The 24,530-nt window shown below is 38.9% G+C and overlaps 1 protein-coding gene across 2 annotated transcripts in view; it reads right to left on the bottom strand.

Moving 5' to 3' along the window:
* SCAPER (S-phase cyclin A associated protein in the ER) overlaps positions 1 to 24,530 on the bottom strand; it is a 136,163-nt gene that overhangs the window by 63,050 nt on the left and 48,583 nt on the right. For both annotated transcript variants that reach the window (XM_042021801.1, XM_042021800.1), the window contains exons 21-23: positions 16,144 to 16,280; positions 12,920 to 12,985; positions 3,798 to 3,924 (exon numbers count right to left, since the gene is read on the bottom strand). In XM_042021801.1, coding sequence (XP_041877735.1) covers positions 3,798 to 3,924; positions 12,920 to 12,985; positions 16,144 to 16,280 — 330 coding nt within the window. The remainder of the gene's footprint in view (positions 1 to 3,797; positions 3,925 to 12,919; positions 12,986 to 16,143; positions 16,281 to 24,530) is intronic.

Raw genomic sequence — 24,530 nt, 5'->3', positions numbered from 1 at the left:
GGGAAGGGATGTTCTGTCAGCAAGTGTAAGGGTGACCATCCAAGAGGCAGCAACCTCTGACCCAGGTTAGGGTCACAACCTCAGAAATGTATGTACTTCAGTCAGCTTAGGGTCTAATGTCTACGCAGCAGACATTTTTTAATCAGTAGATTTTTTTAATCAGCAAGTTTTTAATCAGTAAATCTCACCTCTTTACATAATAGGGAAATAGATGATATAAGCATAAGCAAGTTAAAACTGTAGCTGCAGTCACACTAATGGGACATACAGATCTCAATATCCTAGTTCCTAAGAGTTTCCTATTACAGGACATTTCTGTGTGAGTGCTCAAGGCAGACTTGAGCAGTTAATTTGGGATTCCTTGCACTTCTGAAACACAGAGCTGCCCTTGGTGACGGATGTGCAAAATTAGTCCATCAAGGAATGAACATGCATAAAATCAAGAAAATCGTGGCAGGAAAAGTGCTCTAGTGCTGCCACTTCAAACATCAGCTCTGCCTTCTGTAAGAGGTTACACGAGTTTTTCTTTTAGCATCAAAGGCCCATTCATAGGAGATCTTAAACTGAGGGTTATCAGATCTTACTAAGAGCTTGAAGAGTCCCATATGACATCTGCCAACCTCAGGCCAGGGCTTTCTGGTAACACTTGCATGCATCCTGCTGTTGTGGCTCTGTGTGTGTGTTTGTTTTCTTAATGTACTTTTAAACAAAGCAGAGGTGAAAGTGAATACAGCTTCCTTCCAGGATTTCTGCCAGAAAGGATGAGATGCACAAACCCAAGGACTGCCTTCCAATAATCAAGAGCACACCCAAAGCAGCAGCAGTACCTGTTGGACACACCTGGGGGACAGCACACCATGCGTACACAACATCGGGATTTGTGCTCCTTGCCTGCTACCAACACATGACCTGAGGAGCACAAGCCCGTTTAAAACTGCAACCACATGGTGGTTTATGACTTTAGAGTACCTCTTATGCATATTTAGTTTAAAGACACGTGAACCACATGTTTCATGCAGCTCATGGCCACACTCCAAGTCAGATCCTCAAAACCGGTGCTTCAAGTTGCTTGTTCTTCGCAAATCCTCCTCCAGCATCGGACACAAAGCTCCTACTTTATGTAGAGCTTCACCCAAGCCACTATGGGCATATCGAGAAGTGTCTGGAGTTCTAACAACCACCTGAAGCAAAGCAAAGCAAAGCAAAGCAAAGCAACATCTCTTTCATTTGTTAGCACTCAAAATATGCATTGGATTCAAAGTGAAAGCTATAGACTTTGCATGGGGAACAAGCAGCAGTGAATGAGGAGCAGGTAGGGTGCTGCAATAAACAGACAGGACTCCAAAATACACGGTGGTTAAGATGTATCTCTGCCTGAAAGAGATTTCTCAAATCTGAGTATCTAGAGGATATATAAACCTTTCAGTTTGCATTAAACAAGCACTTCTTGCTGTATTGGTGGAATCACTCGGCCCCACGTGCAGAATGTTTTTGTGTCCAGCAGAGCAGGAAGGCTGAAACAAGAGCAAGTGTGACCACAATAATCATGCAGGCATGCAACACCCTAGAATGTTCTCACACTGTGAAAGAGGTTCAGAAGTGAGAAAAAGCCTTTTTCAGTACTGTGGAACACATCAGATGAAGGTTAAGTCCAAACAGAAATAGTGTGATTTGATTGTACCTGGAGGCAAATCCCATTGAGACAAAAGGCTGCAAATCTTTTGTGTGTGGCTTTTTTGCGATTCAAGTTTGCATAAATATTACACCCCACCCTTTCATGCTGTTTTAGCACAGTCATGGAATTTCTAATGAGTTGAATAACCCTTCCTTCTGTTGAGAAATTTAATGGTATATATTTTTCTTATTTACTGTTACCAACACCAGCTCAGCAATTTATTTCATGATTTGTAAAACCAATCTTTTTTTTCCCCTGGTGTACCTGTATACATAAATTTTTCAGGCAGTGTAAACCATTAACAAAAGAAAAATCCAATGTTTCACAGTATGAATGGAAAGAGGCGTTTTGGATCAACTGTATTGTGTAATAGTTTTGCAGGACTTCTTTTGAGTAAGAAGAATTTCTAGTAAGTGGCAAGGATCTACTGTAGTGAACCCTGTCCTCCCTCAGGGCAATTCTTTATTCAAGCCAGGCCATTAGCAAGGGTAAATCAATGTTATCAGCTCACACACACTGACAGCTTGTGTGGTTCCCACTCCCCCATTCCTCCCCCCACATTAGGGTATATTTTCATGCTCTCCAGGGAAATTCAATTAACAGTGTCAGTCTCCTTCTCTCAGTCCATGACTGACACCACCAGGACTCTTTTCAGTGCCCATTGACATGTAAGATGTGTCTGCTGATTTCTCGACTCCCGAGTTAACAAGAGAATTCCCATCCCCTTCTACAAATGACCGTGTATGATCTGTGCTGTAAACACAGCAATAGCTCCTGAAATCAATCTTTCTTGACCTTATTGATCAGGACACTCAGATATAAAAATACTTCTCCCATGGTTGAGTAATGTTTTGGGGGTGAAACCCCAAATCAACAACAAAATAACACATGTCTATTCATACTATCAAATTTAGTTTTTAATTCCCCACTGCAGACTCAACAACCAGCAAAACCCTGTGAACAATTAATGAGTAACACTTAGCTGCAATTCACATCTCATTTTAAAAAATCTCAGCAAATAACTACTAGTAAAAGGCTGGCTACAACTCCACTTTCCAAAGAGTTTCCAAGAATTATTTAGATAACTTTCAAAACAGATTCATCTTTTCATAGTAGTCATGCAACAACATGATTTCTGTATTTTGAAATCAATAAAAAAATGAATTTTTCAATAATTAATGGAAACACTGAAAAATTTGAAAATGGCACAACTCTTTCAAACACACTCGTAAGCTTCATGAGCAGCTAGCTCCAAGGAACCAAGGGAACACACGTGAGCAGCCTGTGCATCCCAGGCAGCCTCCGGTATTTAAAAGCATATGCCATTAACAATTGTGTTCTTCACACCGACTAAGCTGTGAAAAGCACCAAGCAGAGCTCTCATTGTCACAAACATCAGCCCTGAACCACAATGATGCAACCCCCTCCTCAGATTTCATTGATTTGGTTTCTTCCAGAACTAATTTTCATTATGTCTTGATTACAGATAAGAAAGAGAACTATTTTCTAGTGGTTAAAGAGAGAACAGAACATAATGCTCCAGCTGAAAACTCAAATACTGTGGTCCTAATGGAGTAAAAACCACATTACAAGTCACAAAACATTGTTGCAGCAGATTGACCATGAGGAAATAGGAAAAAAGATGCAAACACAGTGCTATCAATAAAAAAAAAATCCAACATTTAACATAAAGCAAAACATGCTCTACAATCGTATCAGTTTGAAAAACTTAAAAACCTAGAAATATCCCATATACACGCACATCATACCTTCCTCCTCCAGCAAAGACCCACTGACTTTGCTGAACTCTGGGAAAACTCAACAGATTGGTGCTCCAGCAAACCTGGATCCAATTCCTTCCTCTGTTCTCTGCTAATTGGCTTGGCCCCTTATTGTAAAAGCTGTTTGTGGGTAAGCACTACAAACTAGATGACTGAAATGACCCAAGCTAAAAACAATCCTCATGAAAATACAGGGGGAAAAAGTGAAAAGTGTAATAGCAGACACTGCTTGTTACACAGAGGTCATTTATTCTTCAATATCTCATATTTAACATTCCCAAATCCAAACTGATGAGACTTGAGGGCAAAACAATTTATAAGTCAATCATAAGTTACCATACCTCTTTTTCCAGAATCCGAGAGATCTCTCCTAAAGTCCTGTCCAGACCAGGAACTTTGCTGTTCCCCAAGGAACAGCTATCCTGCATTTGGAGGTGCTTGAGAAGGTCTTTTGCTAATCGCTGTAACCTTCAATAGAAGACAGAAAACAAAGAGTAGTTAAAACAAAAACTCCCTTATTAACTCACATTTTTGTAATGAACCTCTGCTAACAATGAAGGAATCATGAAAATCTATGTCAAAATGTTATCATCTATTCTGAACAGGATGCTAAACATCCAAGGAGATACAGTCAGCTTGGAGTCTGTGACACTTCACTATCTACTTTTTAAAGGAAACAGCACAGATATAGTGTGAACAGTACAGTCAGAAAGGTGCTTCTTTATTAGCTACATTTGCTTCTGTTCTTTCCCTGTTTCTCTGCCACATCTTATCCTGCTAGTTTTTGCCATCCTCATTTTCAAATGGTTTCACCCTACTTGAGTAAGGGAAATGGAACAGCAGGACCACTTGGATGATTTCTTATAGGCATCATAAAAGAAATGGCTCTTCAGGGTTATTTGAATAAGAGAAAAGCAATGGCTTTGTAGCCTACCTCAGAAAGGGCATTTTATTAACGAGGGTCAGAAATGAAGCCAAAATGCAGAGGTGGGAGCAATGTAGACACACACAGGTTAGGTTTCATTTCAGTTTTATACGTCTGCATCTAGGCTATTCACCTGTGTTCTCCTGCTCAGCAGTGAGGGGAAATACACAGTGCCAGGGCACAATTCTCTCACCCCAAGGTCTAAAATACAGCACTCAAAACACAGAGTTTATCCTTCTGTGCCTTGACTGGTGGAGACTTCTACCTCTGTGGGAGCAGCAAGGCAGAGGAGACAAGTGCTGGCAGAGTCCCTTAACTGGAGACTGAGAGAAGTCAGAGAAAGTGTCATTCCATACTTGCCATGGATTTGCTGTCACTGCCTCAGTGTCTCCTCCTCGCTGCTCTGGGTCACAAGGCTCAGGCCTTGGTGGACCTTTGGTTTCATCTACTGAGCAATTTGCACTGAAGTGGGACAAAGCTGGTAACAGCAGAGGAGTGGGAGACACTGCTGTGACTGGAAGCCTACACAATAGAAGCCCACAGGAAGGAAAAGAGAGGGGAAGGGGAACAATGCTCATCATAAAACAGGAGATATCAGTGTAAAAGGGCCAGAAGGCATTCACAAAGTGACCACAGAGGATTGGAAAGGATTACAGAAGTCCCAGAAGTCAGACAGGAGATGGAATGGCTGAAGAATGTACCACAACAGCCACACCATCAAGAAAACTCCAAAACCAAAAATCCCCAATATCAGAATATTAATTTGGGGAAGAATAGCGAGTTTCTACTTAATCAAGAGAAAACAGGCACTCTGTGTCTTCTCCTTGAAAAAAATAGGAGCTTCATTAATAGCTTTCAAGACATGCTGAAGATACATATATATTTTTGAAATATAAATAAAAATGATTTGTAGAATTTTGAGTCTTAGACTTTTTATCATCTGGTCAGTTGAACCCACTAATATACAACCAGGATTTTTCTGTGACAAGAAAAATAAAAGGAGATTACATCCTGATGAGATTTTTTTGCACTGCTATTTCCTCGGTGGAAAATGAGGTTGGAGGAAACCTCTGTCTACCTCAGTAAGCCACAAGTTAAAATGGGAAACAAAATTAAAAGCCAAAGCCCAAATAACTGCAGGACTTGGATAGTAAATCAAAAGACCACAGGACCAATGAGAAGTGGAACTGCTGCAGTCCACAAACAGAGTATTCTCACTGAATGGGATTTAGAATGGCTATTGCCTTGGCAGTATCCTAGCACATTAAGCAAAAATTACTTTATTTCTTTGGTATATCTACTCAAATTCCATGATTAAAGCATATATAAAGCCCACCACACTACATTGTAACTTCATCTGACAAAAGACAGCAAGACAGGTTTCCATTTGCTTCATTTAACATCACAGGAATGGAATTCCACCAGGATTAACCACAAAGGCTAAAGAAAGGCGCTTTCCTAATCTCCATCAGGCATTGGCATACAAAATGTGTACGGTTTATCAAAACACTACTCACAAGGACTCCGAGAACATAATCATATTACACTGAGCCTTCAGCTGACAGAACTAACAGAAGTGTCTTTTTCTTCAGTCTATTAAGATGCTCCGTAAGTTAAACATCACGTTCAGTTTCTGTCCTCGCTTTAAAAACAAGCTGTACAGCACTAACTCCCAAGGAAAAGCTTCCAGCTTTCCATTTCTTCTAAAAGTCTGTCTGTACACTTTTAACAAAATTCAAACTTTCTCAGTGTGTGTTCAGCATCATACAGTAAGAAGGAGGAATTTCCAATTCTGCCACGTTAAAGAATTACCTCTTACATCCTCATATCCTACTGCAGGGTGAGTCTTCTGCCAAAAACAGTTAATGGATGCTGAGTGATCACATGGGGAGGAGAAGGGAAATAAAAACTGCCTCTTCCCACCGACTGAACCTTGGAGAAATTATTTAAATATCCTTCATACTGGCTTCTTGGCCGTGTCAGGGAAATAAGAATAATTTCTGGACTATTTCAAAGGACTAGAAATCTATGCAACAGGACTTGTGCTTGGATGTAGAATTTGCCATTGCTATGAAAGGATTTTGAAAGAGAGAACTCTTTGTACATACTGGACTCCTTGCATGCTCTTGGTATGCACTGGGGATTACCAGGACATGGCATCCACACCTGATCCAGTGACTCTGGAAATACCATTGAGTCCAAATCCAAACATTTCAGGACAATTAGTCTTCCTTCTGTCCCCCAATTTTCACTCCTCCAATGCTTACTAAGCCATACAAGGAATGATAAATAACTGAAACTTTACTGTGCAGGACAAAAGAGGAAGTTAACGTCTTTTTCTCTAAAATTATTTACATCTCATTTATTAAGGTTTTAGTACTCCCCACAAACAGATAATTCAGAATGCAGAAGAAATATCAGAAGGACATTAGGCACTGATGGGTCTTGGAACATTACCATAATGTAAACTAATAAATTGTACGTTCAGCAAATACAAATGCAGTATCTGATCTTTCTGCACTGCAAATGGGAAAACAAGAGATATTCATATCAAAGGTTTTTCTTTTAAGACGGGCTAAATTTTTTTAGCAGGGTTAATATATTTTATAGGCCAAAGGAAAAAAAGCCATTAATATTTATACACCACATTTCATCTCCAGAAAAAAAAGCCTTCAAATAGTAGCATCAATGTATCCAGCACTTCCAGATTTAACCCAGTTTCTTGGCTGTACACTGATGTCCCCACAGAAGGATCAGTGTGACTGCACTGAGTGCTGGCTGCTGGGCAGTTCCTCATGGAAGGAGTGGTTTCTCCCCCCGGCCGTTCCTGCGAGGGCGGCCGGGTGCCAGCCGGACACACAGCCCCGATTCTTCCCGAGGCTGCCCGTGCCGGAGAGAACTGAGAGCAGCTGTGGCACTTCCTGCCCTGCCCCAGACAGAGCTGTGCTGCATCCCCCGAGAGCAGCCTCCAGCCCCTGCATCTTCCCTGTGCCCCCAGTGCCACCCCTGCACTACAATTCATGTTGTCCTGGCACATGGGGCATCCTCCAGCCACTGCAGGGTGTGCCATGGAAACACCATTCCACAGCTGGACACAGCCCCAAACACTGCCAGACAGAACCACCTGCAGCTTCATACACCTTCTGCAGTGCTTCAAACGGAAATCTGAAACACGATGAAGAATTCCTAGAAATATTACTTTCTGAATATATTGATTTGTATTCCCATGAGAATGTTTTAGCCATTCTCTGAAGAGGAAATCCACTGCCCGCCCAATCATAAACCTGGTATTTGTCTTGTTTTAAAGTTTATCTGAATTTTATTTTATTTACACTCTGGATCCTCTACAGTTTCCACATGTGGAAATTAAATTTTGTACAAGTACTTCCAGTTTCAGAGATTGTCTGTTTTCTTCCTCAGTAATCAGTATTTTAGTACAATATCTTATAACTGGCCTGACTGAACTCTAAGCCTACTACACCAGGAAAACCTACAAGGTGAGTTTATCCTGTGAATACACTGATATATCATAATGAAAGATAAAAAGTACTATATTGTTACAGACATTTAGCTTTGGGCTTCTGAAAGAACAAACTTCACACTGCTTTCCCATCTTCTCTGTACTAGACTCTTACAGGAAATAATATTTCATTTTCTACCTTTTTTAATGCTGCAGTCTGTTTCCAGGATAACAGTGGTTCCAATTCCCATACTATCTGAAGTATCCCTTTACAGTTTAAAAGAAAAAGGTAAATAAAACGAATGCATTAAAACAATTTCTTGTTATGGGAGGAGAGACTGGCTAAAATATTAGACCAAAAGGTTAACTTTTTTCCCCCTGCAAAGCTGCTAAATTCCCTTCAGGCACACGGCAATCTTTCATTTTAGTTTTCCTGTTGTATTGAAGGATGACAACTGTACTTTGCTATCTGGATATTTAACACTGAAATATATGGCCTCTGCATTAGAAGATACTAAATACATGTAAATAACCCTCTAACTCCGTGAAAATGTTTTCCTTCCCTTTTAAAAAGGTGCTCTGATGGACACCTGAGAATGCTCTAATGGACGGACACCTGACACATGTTTTGCCATGTTATCCTAGTAGACTGGACACTAAATAATTACTCAGAGCAGTTCCCAGAGAATATGAATTAATACTAAAAACCCACCAAGAGTCCACTAGCATTTACAAAATTACCTAAATGCCACCAGGGACCAACCAGCAAATGCACAGTGGAGAGAGGCAGGGAGCAACAGCTGGCTGCTCCAGGTGACAATGTCCACCGTCATTGCTGTGAATGTTCCTCTCAGCACGTAAAATAGTTCAGAGACCAAAATACCTACCAAACAAGGCAGTATTTGGAATTATCCCACCCCACTCCCTAATGTGCACAATTTTTTTTAACACCTACTAAAAAAGCCCCAACTGTCCCAGCCATCTTTTAAGAGTCATTTCTAAGAAAGAACTACTTAGAGCCATTTACAATCCCAGTCATGAATCTCCTGTGACACTGAAAAGGGGATACACACCGTGTCCATCAAAGTAGGATAAAGCCTGTCTGCTTATTGCTATTAGTGAGTACCAGTGTAGAGCTTAGAAAGCACTTGGATCAGTGCTTCCTTAGTGCAAAAGGTTTTATAAATCTGCAAACCTTAAACTAAGTAAGAACCACTGAAACAGTCTATCAGCTGCATCAGGAAACCAGTGGTCTCATAATATTAAAGTGGCCTAATCTTAAAGGTGATCTAAAAAGGCTTTTTACCTGCCAAAGACTAATTCTGGGTTCTGTCTTTCTTCTGTAACAACTGACAACATGACTAAGAACTAAAATCAGATAAGAAATTGCATTCCATAAATGGTTCTGGTTGTTTATGAAGACACTCTCAGTTTGGGGGTAGAGGAGTAGATAAAGAAATGTGGCATAAGCAAGGAAGCATAAAAGAAAGATATATTTATTTAATTCTAAACGACATTGCTTCTGTTAAGCAAATAAATAAATCTACCAATTGTGTCCCATTTTAAAGAGACTTTAAAAAGGAACTTCTCCATTTTTAAGTTCCACAGCCCTCTAAGTCAAAAGATATCTTTTGTTCATTGGTATACTTCCACTCCAATCTGAGTACTTCAAACCTTCCTTTGGGAAAAACAAGAAGTCTTGGCATTTGTTTTGGCCCAAAGAATGCATTAAGCTCTCTGGGGTTTTAGCCCCTTCCTTCTGGGACATGACTTTTCTCAGTAACGCTACAGATCTCCTGAGAGCTGTGCAGACTCCCAGCTGGCAGCAGTTTGCTCCCTCAGCCAGGTACAGCAGCAGTTAATCACGGAATCCTTCTGCGGCACACGATGTTCTGGCTGAAGAGCCAATACTCTGACTGCTTGCACAGCTTCTCAAGGTAATAATGCTTCGGACCTACTATTGTTTGTTTCTTAATGCTGACTCTTCCTACTGGTCTTGGTTAAGTAGGATCCTGTACTTAGTTCTGTGTTTTCCTACTATTTTTCTCTATACTTAGACTATGTTGTGCCATGTAAACAGATACAGTCTGGGCTAAAACTCTTGCCTCAAAATTTCTTGCCCTCTCACCCTTTCTCTTACAGAAAGAGATAATACTTTCCTATTCTTCTCCCATTTTGTAGTATGTGTTATGCAAAGTAAACACATTTTAATAAACTGGTCTTCTGGTTGACTCACAGACACTCCTTCTTAAAAAGCCAGTTCAGACTTGAGCTAGAATTTTTATCCTCTCGATTTCAAAGATGCTCACAAATATTTAAGCCCTCATAGTAGGTAAAAAGTTGCATAATTTTGGAAGTAACAGTAACTATGGTATCTGAAACTATGTTTTAAAAACTTAGATGTAAGAAGCTGATAGGTCTCTAGGTTTCTACATGAAGACTGCAAAAGAGACCTCCTAGATCTGTGATGGAAGTGAGCTACACAGTGGCCATCACACTAGTTCACATCTAAAAAGGTACAGCCCTAACAGAGGCAATAAAGGAAGAAACTAAAAAGGCAGATGGAACAGAAGATTCTGCCTGAAAGCAAAAGAGCAATTAATTACATAAAGAAAAATGAAAACTCAAGATCAGTAAATTCAGGATCAGTCAAAAGATTTGAAAACATTTTTAGTAAATTAAAAATCTGAGTTTCTCTTGTGCTGCAATTGAGACAGAACTGACCAAGTTACATCACTGATGATCTCAGAATTTAATGCTGAGGCACTAGAGCTTATTAGTATCTTCAGAGTCAAATGCAGACATTTCTACTTTCTGATGACTAGAACCTAATTTTTTATTTGCTAGTAGCAAAGAAAAGCAAAACATAGAAGCCACAAATCTAAAAGTCCTAATATACCATGAAATTAATCTTGCAAACTGAAGTGCTGATTACCAAGAAACGAAGCCAACTCTTTTATGTGTTTATGCAGGTGTGCCATCTGCTGGAGATGGGTCATTTTCTTATGTCAAACCTCAGTGATAGATTTTTATTATTTTAAAATACATCTAAGATTCAGCAGCAGTTTTCAAGCTATTGAAAAGCCTATGTAAAAGATACTTGCATACAGGCTAGTTGTACATACAGCCAAGGAGGTCTAACTGCAAGGATCTGAACTGCTTAACCACCAGCAACTTGTGCAAAGTGCCAATTCCTAAGCAATTTATGAGTGATGGAAACAGCCACGAAATATAGAGGATCTGGTACAGGTTACTAGCTCAGTCTGAAGACAAATATCCCAATCTACAAAGTTGTTGCAATTTTAGGATGAGGGTTTTTGAATCCAGCTCTTGAAATCTCACAGCCCCTTGACTGATGCTACAGACTCCCTAAGCTAAGCTACAACTAAGGCACACATACCATCTGCCCACTGGGAACGGATGTCTCAGGAACACTAAGAACAGGGCAGGCCTGCATAATCAATCTGTTTGTTTCCCCATTTTTGGCTTAGGAGTCTCCTGGGCTGGATGCACTTCCTAGAACTGCAGGAATGCAGGTAACCTGTCAGTTAGCACCTGTGTGAATTCTGTCAGGGAGTTCCCTACATCTCCCTGCACGCTGCATTAAGAACACCGGGTTTGGTTTCTTTAGAACCTGGCTCCAGCTTTCCCCTGTGCTCCCTTATTCTGATACCAAGAAGGACAGCCAACAATCAGCATCCATCTTTTCCATGCCATTTAGGACCTTGTAGATCTCCGTAACTTAACCCCATTAGAACTTCCTCCCATTATCAAATTTTCCTCCAAAATGAGATGTACTACTTTACTTATTTCCTAATATGTAAGTTATACCTGAAAATATTACAGATTTTCTTTTCTGGTGCCTCTGAACCTTTAGCAATTGTACCTTATCTGTTCAGAAACAAAGAACTAGAACTTCACATCCTACTCAAAAGATGTAAATGACCTGGGTATTTGTACCTGATGACATTCTTTGTTCTGTTTTTGCTTGTTTCTTAAGTAATTTTAACCAAGGATTTCTATGTGCTGCTGAGAGTACTAAGCTGATATTTTCCTGGAATTACCTATTACATCTGCAAATTCAAGGCCCACACTTTTTTATGTGAAGATATAATTGAATTCTGTCTTCCCTCTCCATTGTGTAGCACTCAATATACACTGGATTTCACCTGCCATTTTACTACCTGGTCACTCGCTCTCTTCAAAGTTATCATTCAGCACCAGCTCTTGTCCCTATGGTCCTGGATCTCTGTATGAGCATCACACTCTGCCCCCTCACTGCTGGCCCTCTTTTTCCAAGTCACTTCTGAGTATGTTGACCATCACAGAATTGCAGAACTCTACTGGTGACCTCCCTGTTCTGCCAAGGACTAATGAAATACTCCACTTCTTTTCAATTCCCTAACCGTTCTTCACTTAAACTACACATATATAGTTTCTTTTAAAATCTTAGGTGATAGACCTTATCAAAATACTTTTGGAAATCCAAATATTCTGCATCTTTTCCCAACTGGTTTCAACAGAATCAGAACACAAAAGCTGAGCAATTTTCACTTTCAAACTAAGCAGAAGGAATTTGTCAGTGATCACAGATCTTGTTTTAACCTTACCATCCAGCTGTTTTCATCTGTGCCTTGTCCTTGACAATAAAAAGGTCTATTCTTTAAAAAGCTTAATGTCAGACTAAGACATCTGTGCATTAAAACATCTGTGTTTCCACCACAAGAACCTTTGTTTCTGACCAAATGGAGGTCAAACATAAGACTTCCAGTCCCAAAATTCCAGGGCTGAATTTTCACCACCAGTCTTGTAGTAAAGCCTTGTTGTTTCCAGGTAAGAAAGGGATGTTCTCTTTACTACTGCAACACAGGTTAAGATATACAGTGTCTTCAGAAAAAAACTGCATTCATTAAAGTCTGACCATTTGGATCAGAGACTGACCTGTAACTCAAGATGGCAACATGCCTCATACTCAGGGGAAACCTTCCACACCTGCTCCACCGGAAATTTCAGGGGCATTTCTGTGACAGACAGGGGACAATAGCATATGTCTAAAATATATAGAGATAAATGCTTACTTGGCTTTAAATGGGGAATCAGACACAGCATTTTTTGCTTCCATCAAGCTCTCATATTCCTTTGCCCTGGAGGAGAAAATATTCATTATTATTGACAATTGTCTAAAGTGTACAGGATGTAATACAAACAATGGAGTTCAAACCTTTGGGTTTTTCTGCTTCATAGTAAGGCACAGCATCTCTGTCAATGCTGCCCTGCCATAACCCATACTGGTGCCTAACTATTGGCCATTGGCCATTAACAATTTATGATTAACATTACTACTTGGGAATAACATCAGTACACGAATGGTGTATTTGACTTTTCAAATGGTAGAAAATTGCACAAATGATACATAAAACTGTAGTAATCTACTGCCTATTATAAAACTATTAGTGATACAATGCTATACAATATTATGATAAAAATACACAATATAAGCAATATTATTATATAACATATTAATGATTCAGACATGTAGTGCAAACCAGATTAGTACATCAGAGAGATTACAACTAACATACAAATCATTGGTTATATTTGCAGGCACAGGAGCATTTTTTATGTTAGCTACTGACTGTATTGTAACATAATGAATGTTAGGCAAACAGCATAGAAACACCCCCACCAATGACTCCTTTACTGTTGGAAACAGAAATACAGCCTCTTTAGTCCCTTAAAAGTATTATTTAAACTGGCCATATGCCAAAAAGTAGGAAGAGGGAGACAAGACCTTTTTTCACTGCTTGTTTTCACTCCAGCCAGCCTGTGCTAACAAGTGAAAATCCTGAGTTGCTCGTGGACCAAGGCAGGATCCAGTGACAATCCTGTAACCCATTTCTAACAACACACATATAAAGTAAAACTAACCCAGGCACTGCAGTGATGCAGATACATTTCTCTCAGATACATATATTAAACCTTTCTTTATATTTTCTGTTCACCCAAAAGGCTCAAGTTTCACAAAGCTACTCAGATTTTCCTTTCATTTGCTTAACCATTCCAACTTATGCTCCACACAAATATTGTTACATCACCACTAGCTCTGATTTGTAGGTCATTAATAAAGCCATTAATCACAGCTGAATTTAGTATTAAACATGAAGGTGAGATTCCTTTATTAACCTTTTGCCTTCCTAGCCAGAAACAACACATTCAGCTTCTGTACAGACAAGTCAGTCAAACCTGAATTATCATCCCAAAACCCTGTTACTAAATGCACATGGCTGGAGTTCTTTAAATCCCCTGCAAAGCATGTACCACCTATCTAGTAACCACACCTCTAATGCTTCCATTTAGCTTTCATCAAGCCTGCTTTTCCTGTGTGAGTATCCAGATATTCTTCTGCTAGCAGCACATACAGGATAACCTGAGATAATTTACTTACCTATATATCAGTTGTTACTGATAGCACCAGTTAAAAGGCTTAGGGTTATAAATATAATTAATAAGACCAACAAAACTTCTCAACACATCTAATATCCCATTGATCACCATTTGTCCCCTCATTCACCTCTGCCCTTCATTGCTTTGATATTGCAAGAGTGATTTAAGATCTGGAAACTCAGGAGTGCAACAGGAACCTATTTGGATGCAGTTCTTATTTTTTTCCAGTTTAAAATATCACAGCTTCCTAGAAACTTAATGAATGTGACATTTCAAGTGCTGAGGTGTAAGGGCATTTGTTGTAACGATTTCTTTTTCTAGAGAAGAGTTGCAAATATATACTAAAACATGGTCTGTAGATAGTATGCTAACACCTATGAAACTCTGAATTATCAACATCAAAATACCTCTGCTTTATGTTGCTACTGGACATATTTATTAGTTAGTCTTTTGTGAAAACATCAGAAAATCTTCTATTTAACTCTGAGTTATCTTCAAGGACAGCAAAGCCATTGAAAACTTTAGCTACCCTTTAAAAGTAAAAACAAGCTTAATGAACGTGAACTTCATGTCTCCTCAATAAAACTTAAATTTTGAAAATTTCACTGTATTTTTCAATAGAACATCACCAGTGTAAAATGATGGCCCTTTATTACTCTTTTAATTACAATTTTTGATGACAAATATGCTGACTCACACAGGAGTCTGACACATACAAATTCAAAATGTTCTGAAAATTTATTGTTGGCACAGATAGGAGAAAAACTTTATTATTTGAACTTGTATTCCAAGGTCTGACAATTCTTTGACTAAATTCAACAGAAGCAGCCCTGGAGAAATAATTAAAACTGGACTCTAAGTGCATTAAATCAACAGGTCATATGAATAACTCTGCATTTTGAGCAACTAGAAACCTGGAAGAACATTATCCAGTTCCAACAGTGTGCTCTAATGTGATATTCAGATAGTGGATCTGCTCATCCAAAGAGGAGAGCAGTCAGAAACAATAATACATTGTTAAGAGTGTTGCGGTTTTGAAGACTTATGTGCCATTTTTAGCACTGCTATGAGTTAATAAAACATTTCACTTCTCCTGTAGCTCTAAAAATCTGTGCAAGCTTTTTCCTCTTATTTGAAACCCGTCTTACTTAAAAAGGCAGAGAACATATGTAACAATGACTCTTACCTACCTGAGAAGTATTTTTAGAGAGAAATGCAAAAATATGTTACAATATTCAGCTGAGCATTAACCTGAGCTGGGGACTACTGAGCCATAAAGAGTGACACTGCCAGTTCATGATATAATGATGTCCTGCACATCACACTGATTTGCAGATGTCACTTTTTAGACTAAGAACAAATTGCACGTCTGACAACTCACTTTCCGCTTTAAGATATTTTTAACTTTCTTCTTGTTGTGACAGGCAACAAAAAATGATTAAATTTAGTCATGGGATTTGACACTACAGCAGGCTGACTTCTATTTGTTGATTACTATTGATTTTCTTTGATACTTCATTTAAAAATCAATAGCTAGAAAGAAAAATAGGCATGGTTTACACAAATTTAAACATGCTATTGTATGCTAGAAGAGGCTACAGTTTTGGCAGGGCACTGGCATCCAATTATGAGAAAAGCTCTTAACAGGTGAAACCAAGGGCCCCAGATCGATATTCAGTTTTCTTTCTCAATCAGAGAAAGTGGCCATAAATTAGGCTCATCAGTGTTATTTTCAAGACACTCCCAAAGCAAATAATTTTACATTTTTTTCAGCCTTCCACTGCACTCATAGTAGAGGACAAAAGGTAAAGTTTGGAACAAAACTTAGAGGAAAAAAATAAAAAGAAACTTGTATTACCTGGAATTCATCCGTGCCTTTAGCTTTTTGGCTTTCTTTTTAATTTTCTGTTTCTCCTCTCCATCTTTTAATGGTTCCACAGGAACGGAACTCTCAATCACAATGTCCACAATGTACTTTTTTAATGACAGGTGCTCCTGCAGAGAATATTGAAATAGTATTTAATGGTAAAGATGTGATGGAGATCATAGATTATCTTCCCAGGGAAAAAAAGTGGTAAATATTTAACAGAAGGTTATGAAAATGAAGCCAAATTTAAAAATAAATCTTGGGAAAGAGATTATTTCACACTGGAAAGAACAAGTTGTGTATATTCTAAAAAGGGAGAAAAATTATTAAAAGAACAACAATAAATACTGTGCCTTCTTTTCAAAAAATTGTTACCTAACAAGCATGGACTCCAAGCTGACATCCTCTCTCCTCCAAGCTGCCTTTTACAGCTACATGAAGCTTGGCCTACCCACATTAACTCATTATATTAAATAAGCTAATTTTGGTTTTTATATTAATTCTTCATGAAAATCTAAACATGTCTTAACTTTCATTAAAATAGATGGAAATGTATTTTACTATTTTACTATTCACTACTTAAAATGTTATGATTTATTAATAGGAATATTACATTTCCTCTCACTTTAACAAATTTGAATTTGGGCAAAATATTGGAAAATTTCAGTTCCCCACAGAAGAAATGCTAAACCAGTTCAATGTCAGTTATTAGAATGTACTTACACGATTTTTAATATACTGAGGCTTGTATCTCTTTTCTTACAAAATACCATACTATAAAGTACAGGTCACCATTGCTTATTAGGATAACTTATCCTTGAATGTTATTATGGCCACAATTAGGTGTGTCTATTCCTTCCCTTTTGGTAAGTACCCTAAAAATTCAAAGTAAAAGGTGAAGTGCTAAAAAAATTTATAGACAGTATTTTCCAGAAAACAACCTACATTTTCTTTCATTGATTCAGGAAAATATTGCGCCTGTTGAAAACAAAATAAATCTCAGTGAAATTTCCTGGAAAAAGACCATTTAGTTTTTGGAAAGCAGTGCCGCATGATATAACCTAGGAATATATATCTGGTGAAAACAGTAAATGAAATATCTATTTTAAATCATTGGAATGCAAAATGAATACTGAATTAGTAGCTCTAATTCTACTGAATTAGTACTGGACATAAGAAATCCAACATTATCCTCTAAGCAAATTCTAAAGGTCATGTTGACTTTCCCTTTGCTCCTCTGCCTACCTTGGATAACTCCCAGCACTCCTGAACAGTTTTTCCTCAGTGTATTGTCCAAGTTGTTCAAACCATACAGATTGCTACAGATTGCTATAGTCACTTGTAACGTAATTTTAACAGCTTTTGTAGGCACTTTCCCTGCCCTTAATACTCTCCATTTAATTTTAGCAAGAAGTGCTTAACAGAAAACCTTCTTAAGGTATCTCCAGAGGCTGTGCCCTTGGAGCATGAGTGTATTGCAATGAGTTAGCTCTTCACCAAGCTGCTGCAGTGCAGAATAAGCCATCCCCATCCTGGTTATGAAACCCCAGTTCAATTTTGTCTCCTCAGAGAAATGTATCCCTCAACACCCACTTAAAAACAGCTGTTCCACTAAATTTCTTTTTAAAACCAGAAATCCCGTCATTAGGTTCAAACTTCACAGGAAACAGGTGGGTTTGAACTTGACGATGTTAAGAAAAGAGAAGACTTCCTCAGAACAGACTGTGGCACTGCTGCTTTGCTACCAAGCCTCAGGGTACTTATCCCATGACATCTATTGAAAAGGGTATTTATGAATGATTTCAGTGGGACTTGGTATGTACATCCCTACTTTCCAAAGGCTGCACCCCAGCACCACCAGGAGCTTACCTCAAGTCTCTCCAGTGAGATGAAGCACTCGTAACACACAAAACTAACCAGGACTATTACTGTAGTTCTACATCTTTGTTCAACAGTGCAACTGGGATTTTGGTTCATCACATCTTCAAACTATTATTGCTCCAAAGTGGCAGCAGAGTGGAATGAAGTTCCCACAGCACTCTGGGATGGCCATCATGCTACACCAGGGGCAGCCAGGCTGCCATGCAGCCACACCAGGGCAGCTGTGACCATGGGGTCACACTTGTGCTGGGCACAAAGGAAGGAGACAAAGCTTTGCCCCCCCTTCACAGACACTCATCTCTTTTTTCATCATCTTATCTGGGGCTTAGCTGATGACTTGAGAACTATAGGGTTCAACAAGCACATTCATGCCCCAGGCTGTGGGGCCAGGAGAGCACCCACAATGGTTGCACGTTTTGTTCACATGAACTCGAGCACCTCTGTGAACGATGGTTCTCAGAGTTCTCGGCTTTCACGTGGGGCGGTTTGGATTAATATCAGACTTCATCCATACAGCTCATTAAAGTCAGACTAGAGTAATAATGCCCTGTGTCACAAAAACAATCACTTTTTGAAGGTACAGATCAAAGGGTGGGATTATCACCGTGGGCAGATCGACACCATTCAGGTGTGAAATGAGTATGACAAATAGCTTGGTATTGGGTGACAACTGGTACCTGAAGAGAGCTGCTGCTACATCACTCTCCAGAGCAGGGGAAAAAATATTTATCCCCGTGTTTTATTAAGCTCCCACTAGTTACCTGAAAAAAATCAAGGCTTTAGAATCCACTGAGTCACACTGAAGTACAGGAAGTCCAATCCTTTAAATAATTAAACTCATGAGTAATTTACCTGCATGGCCATAGCTGGGCTGGTGAACACACCACAAAAGCAACAACCATCAGAGCATAAAAGGGAGTGAGGCCAGTGCATTGTTTTCAAAGCAAACTTTTGCCATCCTTTCATTTAACTAATATTAAAACTCATCAGTTTGGGGGAGTGGGTGGATGTATTTCTGATGTAATACAGGATAACGGGATAATCTGCACACTTCTTCCTGAAAGCCTTTCATTTGTTTTTGTTATTATTTTTATATAAGTAAATGCTAAATGCAGTAAGAATTTCTGAGACCAAATTAATTTACGGTCTCCCTAAAAGTATTCTGGGTTTCTTCTTATGGCAATGTGAAGGGTCATCACTGGCCTCGTCCTTTGCTATGCTGAGGACATTCTGGCCCCAAACTCCCAGAGACTGGTAAACCACCAGATCTTTGGAGAATTTAGGCCATTATAAATGCAAAGCATTAGTAAGCAGAGGCTCTTTTGTAACAGAAGCTTCTGTCATTAATATCTGTATTCAGCCCTACCAATAATGTTCAGTTTCAGCCATATCAATTTTAGCTGTGCAATTTCTCTGTAGCTCTGTTTTAAAGGTTTATGTACAATACTCTAATTTTGCTGGTCCTGTCCTAACAGGACACTTTTTATCTCAGGATTAAACCAGAGCCAGCTATGATGGTCATTCCATGTCAGATTTCTGCCATCATTTTTCATACTTGATACTCATCCTCTGAGCTGCACAGCTGAAATCAACAATGTCACAAAGTAAGGGCTCAGCTTTCATGAAGGTGGCAGAATCTGTGCCACAAAGAGCAGTCACTGTTCTGATAGGATGTACAGCTGCAAAATAAGGAAACAAGAACTGAATGCTGACATGTATTTCTTCATGATCACCTGTATATATTCCTCTATTCTATGTGATGATGGCTCAGTGACCCAATAGAGTAGAAATACTCCTGCTCTTTCTGTCCTGTGTTATTTTTTTCCATGCATTCTCCAAAACTAAGGATTACTTTTAAAAATCCCAAGGTATCCTGTATCTGTCTTAGGGGGAGATCCTCAGTCTCTAGCTGAAAAAGCCATGAAGCATAAAAGTAGGGTAGTAAACATACACCATGTGATATTTAATAGCATTTTGTACAGACACGTTGTTATTTGACAAAGCCATAGAACCTCTAAGTTTTTACAGAACACTGAAGTAATTTTTAGAAAAACTGACATAAATTTCTGTAAAAGTTTCAATACTTTATTTACAAGCAAGGTGATAAAGATTAATATTAAATGCCCACGTAAAACTGCAGTCACCACAAAGCAGATGGAAATTAGATTATTTACAAAAAAGTCTTTGCTATTTCCTCCTTCTCCCTCCATTCTCAACTGTTCTGACTTTTAGCCAAGTCATTGAAAATCTGAAACTTTCCAAATGCAACAGATGGGCCTCATCTACAAACTACATGAGAAATCGAGTTGCCAAAACCATTAAAGCTAAAACTAATAAGGTCACCCCTGAAGTCACATTCTTGCTGGTTATTGCCTAGTCCCCTCAAACTGCCTGAACCAGAAAATCTACCCTGTTAATCTCATATCTTGAAGTTGATAATTTTAGTTGACTAAGCACTTCTTATAACCAAGTTTTTCTCTATATACTGAATTACACCCCTTTTTCTTATATGACATGTTTACATTACAAGGATAACAGCATTATAATCAATATCCCCTGAAATAAAAGTAATTTTTTTCAGACTCCAGAACAAACATAATTGCAAGTTTTTCCATGGACAGTGTAGCAAATGCCACAAAATGCTGAAATGCTATATAACTGAGCAGGGTCCACTTCTGCTTGGATGAGGAAAACCATACTGTAAACTGGGTTCTGAACCTCACTAATGTATATAAAATACAACAGCTGGACAAGAAATTTCCCAATTGACAACCTCTTCATACAATAGCCATTCACAAGACCAATACTCTCCACCAGCTCTCCCCATTTAGCATCCTAATTACAGCAACAGCATCCATGGATGTGTCCTTGGCAGATGAAGCCTTGGATATGTAAGTATTCATCAAACCAGAACACAACTGCAAAATTATGTACCTACCCCATCTTTTTGACTATGACACCTCTTGGCTCCTTGTATCACATATAAGCTACTATTAATTTCACTACTCAGGAAATATTAATAGGAACTTTATTGAATTGTGAAGTGTGCCAAACAGAATTCTTCCAAACGAAACTCCCTCATTTTAAAATTAGAAGTAACCATAACACAAATACTTATTTCCTGTTCCTTTCTTTTTTAGTAACTGTTGCCTTTTTATGAATTCTGTCTGGGGCAAGCCTGCACAGGCAGGCCAATATTGCAGCAAATCCTCTACGCCAAGAAGAAAACGAAAGCCTGACTGTGCTGCTGTAGGGCAGCCACAGCTGCAGATCCTCTGTGTTGATCCCTGGTCCTACCTAAGCACAGCGCTCCCCCCAACACAGGCAGGGACAGCCAGGGAAGGCAGGCTCCAGAAACCCTTGGAGCTGGCAGGAGAGGCCAGGAGCAGCAGCCAGTACATCAGGGATTTCCTGGCACCTGCTCCAAGCTCAGCTGAGGCAGCACTGCAGGGAGATCTCTGTCCAGCACGAGACAGGGCCATCCGTGTTCCAGGGTGTGACCCAGGGCTTCTTACCTGTGCTGCCATCATTCATAAACTAAACAAGCCATAGATGTGCAAAACCTTCCTGGCTATTGGACTTTCACCCAAAAAAAACTAAGCCAAAATGACCTTGCTGAATCTGAAGAGTTTATAGGGTTTTTTTCCCTCTGTTATTTTTTCATTTTCATTCCCTTCTGTATTTCTGGATTCTGGCCAGAACTGAAGCAAAAATGCCAGAATACTGTAAGGCTGGCTATCCTATTATTTTTGTATTCTTTCCAACCTTGAATCCCAAGTTCTGAAAGAACAGGCATTCTTATAAGTGTTCTAACCCAATTCTGCAGACCAAGGCAATTTGAAAAACATCTGTCTCTAGCTATTTATCTAAATTCAGTCTTCAGAACTTCCAAACACTTGTTACTTGCCCTCTCACATCAGCATTAAAACATAAACATGAGGAGGACTATAAAGAAATACTTGTAGTAGCTTCTATCACATAATAATAGCTGTCATTCATTTACCATTTTAATATAAAAAATATATATCAAACTGAGTATTTTCCATAAAGGTAAGGTACATAAGGAATATATTCTAGCAAATCAATAGGTAACTATTCTGAAGCCTACATGTATCTTTTGGATTTACATCTCTACCTGTTTCAAAATAAAAATATCCTGTAACTGCAGAAAGTTATTAAAAAATATTTTCACTATTTATTCCCAGTGTCAGGAATAATGGTTTCTTACTTGTGTATATAATCACTTAAGGGATATATTTGCCAAATTTTCAAGGATTTTTTAAGGTTCAATTCTAAATCATGTTACCACAGGAATATTTGTTCATGATTTTACTACATGTTTCAACAAACTCCTCGCTATTTTATTTTTTCCTCATAATCTAGGACAATATTTAATATGGAAAACAGATGCTGAAGCAGACTACAAGTTATACCAAAACCACACTTCAATTTTAAACAATGACAGCCTGAAACACAAATGTTCAGTAATTCTTAATCCTAAAGAGATCAAATACTATTATAGGACCACAAGTGATGGTCCACTCCAAAATATGAAGATTCATAAAAAGGAAAGTATTCCTTATTAATATGAATTAATAAGTGTTACTGTAGGTGCTACATACATAAGAAACAGGTTATAATGTAATGAATATTCAAATATTACCTCTCAAAATCAAAATTTTAATTATTCACATTTCTATGCTAGACTGTACTTCAAAAGATGAGTTGAGAGCATTAAAAAACTTTTACTATTCATTCAAAACTGAAGAGTGACCTTTCATTGTACAATTAGGTTTTCCTTGACATCTGGAATTTAGGAATTTTTTCATGAGGGACTAATCCTGCTTTTTAGCATGCCCAAACTAAAAACTATTTTTACTGGTAATAGTGACTGCATTTTCAGTCACCTTGTTTGTCCACAGATTCAATGACAAGACAGTCTGCCACTAAGCTAAATAACAAATAATATTCTTAATAGAAGTTTTAAGTATTTCTTCAGATTTTTAATATCATTCCCACTTGTCACTCCAAAATGTGGCAACAGAAGACAAAGTAAAGGTGGCTCTTCTCTGAGAATGAGAATTCTGCATCCTGGCCATGGAAAGCATCCCTGCAGATGAGGGAGGAAAGCTGGAAGGCACTGACATTATCATCTGGCTGCAAGGACAACGGACACAAAGGGGGGGGGGTGAGAGTGCAGTTGGGCCTGCCAGCAGTAGTTTTTATTACTGGCTGTGAATATTCAAGATATCCAAGCCAAAAATAGGAAGGGTGCAGCTGCTGGCAGTGATCTATCAAAATTAAAGGCACAGCCAATAAACAATTAATCATGTACATTTTTGCCAAGAAAAACAACACTTTATAATAAATTAAAGGTAAGAAGCTATTGCTATGCAAAGTACAAAAAACTAGAATTGATGTATGGGGTACTGAGAGACCTTCTGCAAGCTGCAACATGGATTAGACTTTATAATCACTTGATTGTTCATGACAGTGTCTTCTAGGACAGAAGTATTCACAGCAGAATGACACGGCCAGAGCTCCTGGGCTGAAAGGACCACAGGTATACAAGAGATATGAACCATCCATAAACAAAAATGGACCACAGATGCCTGGCATAATTCCACTCCTCCAGCAATGCACAACCCTGCTCTAAAAAAATCCTTCCTTCCTCAGGAAAAAAAAAAAAAAAAGAGAGTAAAGCCAACTCAACCAGAACCCGAGGCTTTACTGGGATGGGGAGTTCTTGTTTGCAAGTGATTTACAGATTGTTTCCCCTGAGCAACAGAGAAGAAAAATGGGCTGCTGCTGGAGAACTATAATCAGATGCCAAGAAAAAAAATGAATTTACTATGAAGTCTGTGGATAAAGCAAACAGGAATATTGTTCTACAAATGACAAAAACATATGCACCAACATATTACCCAGAAATGGCTTCAGTGCCACGAGAGCTGGGTCAGGGTCATCTCTTGTGCTGTAATGGCCATAATGGAGCAGTCAAATATCAGAAGAGATGAAGGGCAAACACACCAGGGCAGGAGCAAGGCTGCACACACTGGCCACTGACTTCAGAGCTGTGGCTGCCCCATCCCTGGAAGAGTCCAAGGCCAGGCTGGACAGGGCTTGGAGCAAGCTGGGATAGTGGAAGGTGTCCCTGCCCATGGCAGGGGGTGGAACTGGAGGAGCTCTAAGATCCCTTCCACCCAAACCAGTCTGTGACTCTATGAATACAGGTAGACATGGCACATACCCATGAATGTTCCAGAATAAAAAAGAGAACTATTAATTGTGTATAATGATTTTTAAAAGCCACAAACCCACAGGTATAAACACCTCAAACTCCTCTATTAGATGAAACTAAATAGCTGACCATGCTTAGTACTATTATTTTCTATTTTGCTTAACCATATCTTTCAGACAGGCTACCAAAGGAGTTCATAGAACACTATTATTCATTTAAATCGAAGAATTTGACAACACTCTGATTCAGAAAGGAA

The sequence above is a fragment of the Corvus kubaryi genome, unplaced genomic scaffold (assembly GCF_017639235.1).
Source record: "Corvus kubaryi isolate FWS band 111438036 unplaced genomic scaffold, C.kubaryi_AGA036_p1.0 37172, whole genome shotgun sequence".
Taxonomy (NCBI): Eukaryota; Metazoa; Chordata; class Aves; order Passeriformes; family Corvidae; genus Corvus; species Corvus kubaryi.
The sequence above is the reverse complement of the archived record's forward strand: the minus strand, read 5'-3'. Positions and strand labels throughout refer to the sequence as shown.